This window comes from Nannospalax galili, unplaced genomic scaffold (assembly GCF_000622305.1).
Source record: "Nannospalax galili isolate Female #2095 unplaced genomic scaffold, S.galili_v1.0 scaffold2749, whole genome shotgun sequence".
NCBI lineage: Eukaryota > Metazoa > Chordata > Mammalia > Rodentia > Spalacidae > Nannospalax > Nannospalax galili.
The window spans coordinates 1-2,791 of NW_008359762.1; the positions used below are offsets into that span (position 1 = coordinate 1).

At 41.5% G+C, this 2,791-nt stretch overlaps 1 protein-coding gene across 1 annotated transcript in view; it reads right to left on the reverse strand.

The window, feature by feature from the left end:
• Positions 1 to 1,292: 1,292 nt before the first annotated feature.
• The window catches only part of LOC103726195 (deoxynucleoside triphosphate triphosphohydrolase SAMHD1-like), a gene marked incomplete at its 3' end in the record, with an annotated part of 22,552 nt that continues 21,053 nt past the window's right edge, over positions 1,293 to 2,791 (reverse strand). Inside the window, 3 exon segments of the mRNA XM_017795722.1 lie at positions 1,293 to 1,330; positions 1,333 to 1,361; positions 1,363 to 1,394. Of these exon segments, the coding sequence (XP_017651211.1) occupies positions 1,293 to 1,330; positions 1,333 to 1,361; positions 1,363 to 1,394 (99 nt within the window).

Below are 2,791 nucleotides of genomic sequence, written 5' to 3' on the forward strand. Positions count from 1 at the left end.
ACTGGCCATCCTGACCCTGTTCGTCGCTTCTGCTCCCTTTGTCCTCGTGGAGCAGTGGCCAACGACCCACGAGGAGACGGAGCGACCCCACATTACCTTGAATTCACACTTGAAAAGAACCAGCTGTTCTCCAGGCTCTAAAGTATCATTTTTGTTGTAGTATTAAAAGTACCACATTTTCTACTTTATCCTAATTATGATCCAAAAGGAAAAAACAATTACGTCACAAATTTATGACAATTAGTAAGAGACTGAAAGATTGGTATCACATAATTATATACAGGTCACAGATTCTCATAGAAGATGTGCAAATAAGCACATTTGACTTATATAATTTCAACCATACAGCCCACCATTTTGTAATCTAGGTTTCAAACTAAAAGCTGCACTTTCAACATAGCAAAGAGGGGAAACTGGAAACTGGCTTTTACTATGCCTCTTTCTTTTCTCTAACGATGTAGCCCAGGCTCATGATCCTAAGTGTTTGGATTACAGGTGTTATCTAACGTGCTCTCAGGGTGTGTGTGTGGGTGTGTGTGTGGGTGTGTGTGTGTGTGTGTATGTGTGTGTTTGTGTGTGTGTGTAATAGACATTGAGTCCTCATGTATGGTGGGCAAGCATTTTACAACTAAGCAATATACCTAGCTCCCCTCCTATTTTCCCCTCCTATTTTGAGATAAGGTCTCATTAAGTTGCCCAGGCTGGCCCTGAACTCACTCTGCAGCACAGGCATGCCTTGAACTTGTGATCCTTCTGCTTCAGGCTCCAGAGTACTGGGATTAAAGGACTGGACTGAGTCAACTGCTATGCTTAAACTGTGTCGTTTTTGGTGCGTTGTTATTTTGAGACAGAGTCTCATTTAATCCAGGCTGGCCTTGAACTCTTAATCCTTCTGCCTCTCCATCTCCCAAATGTGGGGATTATACCAACACACTTGGCTTATACTTATTTATTTCTATTTTAATGTGTATGAATGTTTTGCCTGCATGTATAAAAGTGTACCACGTGTATGCAATGACCATGGAGGCCAGAAGAGGGCATTGGATCCCCTTGAGCTGGAGTTACAGACTGTTGTTAACTACCATGTGGGTGCTGGGAATCAAACCCAGTTCCTCTATAAGAGCAGCCAGTACTCTTAACGGATGAGCCAGCTCTCCAGTCCCCATTATGCCTTTTTTAAAAAAACAGTTCACCCTGACTTTATAGCCTAACTGGAATATAAAATTTAAGTTTACTTTTAGACTTGCCAAATGCTTATCTCTAGAATATAATTATTTTACCTAAGCAGTTACCTGATCTTTAGTAATCATGATCGCCTTCCTGGTATCACTTTACAATAGAAGTGAACATGATCAATTGGAAGAGTCTTCCATTCCATAATCCGTGTTGATAACCTTAATTAAAACAATATATGTTATCCTATAACAACCACAAGAATTGAACTCAGGATTATAAAGACATCATAAGAAATGAACAGAGCCCTCTGGGTATTCAGAAGTAAGACTATTAGGAAGTTGTCACATGGTGGAGTGAAAATAACTCTGGTACACGACCACCTTTGGGGATTTGGTTTAGAAATGGTAGAGGGGGAGGTATATTTGAGTGTTCAACAAAGTAGGGTGTGAAGTCAGTATCTACTATGTGACGGACACCAGTAGACAATAGACAAACAACTTTTGTGCATGTGCATGAGGAGGCCAGAGGTCAGCCTTGGCTGTCATTCTTCCCTCAGGTGACATCTCTCACCGGCATGGAGCTCACCAAATCTCTGAGGATGGAGAGCCCATGAGTTCCAGGCATCCACTTGTCTTTGCCTCCTCAGCTCTGTGTGTCACCATGCCTGCTTTTTGTTTGTTTTATGTGGATTGTGTTTTGTTTTATGTGGTGAGCACAGAAATCGGACCCTCATGTTAGCATGGTTAGTGGGAAATATGTGGCATGTTTGCCTGGGAAAGTGACTTTACTAAGTAAGCAGTAACTAACCAGGTAGGAAGGGAAGAATTTCCAGGAAGAGTAAACAGCTCTGAAGCAGAGGGGCCTGAAACTGCCTGATGGATTTTAGCTACAAGTCTTGGTGATCTTGGTGAGAGTAGCTTTCATATAGTGGCGTGGCTAGAAGAAAGGTTCAGGAGTAAATAAATAAAAAAGCAACAGAAGGCAACTTGTAGACATCTGGTTGTGAGGTAGACGCAGGATGTCTAAGCTGAGCACCCCTAATCAGAAAATTCAAATCTGAAACTTTTAGAGTGTCGGCATGAGACTCAAGTTTTCCAAATTTGGTGCCGTGGAGCATGCTAGACAAGTGTTCTACCCCTGAGCCAAATTCCCAGCCCCAGATTTTAGAACATTTTAAATTTCAGGTTTCAGATTAGGAATGTTAATAAAATATAATAAAGCCTATGCTTTATTTATTTTTTTTAATTTTTAAAATTTTTATTTATTTTACAGTTCTGGTCCCAAATGTTCTGGATAGGGACACTCAGCCTATACTGCAGAGGGACAGAGGAACCCTTTAGTTCCTCCGCTCTTTTTTAAGGTACAGAAAGGCAACTTTTCCAGGAGTTTGACCCTGAGGGAGAACAGAGGGAGGAGGAGGAGGGTGGCATCTATGCTTTTTTTCAAATGTCTGACTGCTAATGGGAAAGTCCACAAAGGATGAAAGACTTGAGAGCAGAGGGATCTACAGAAGAGATGAAGGCAGATGGGCTCCTTCCACAGTTGCAATGCCCAATGGGGTGGCCATTAGCCACAAAAATTAATTAATTTTATTCATTTAGTCAGGTATCACTAT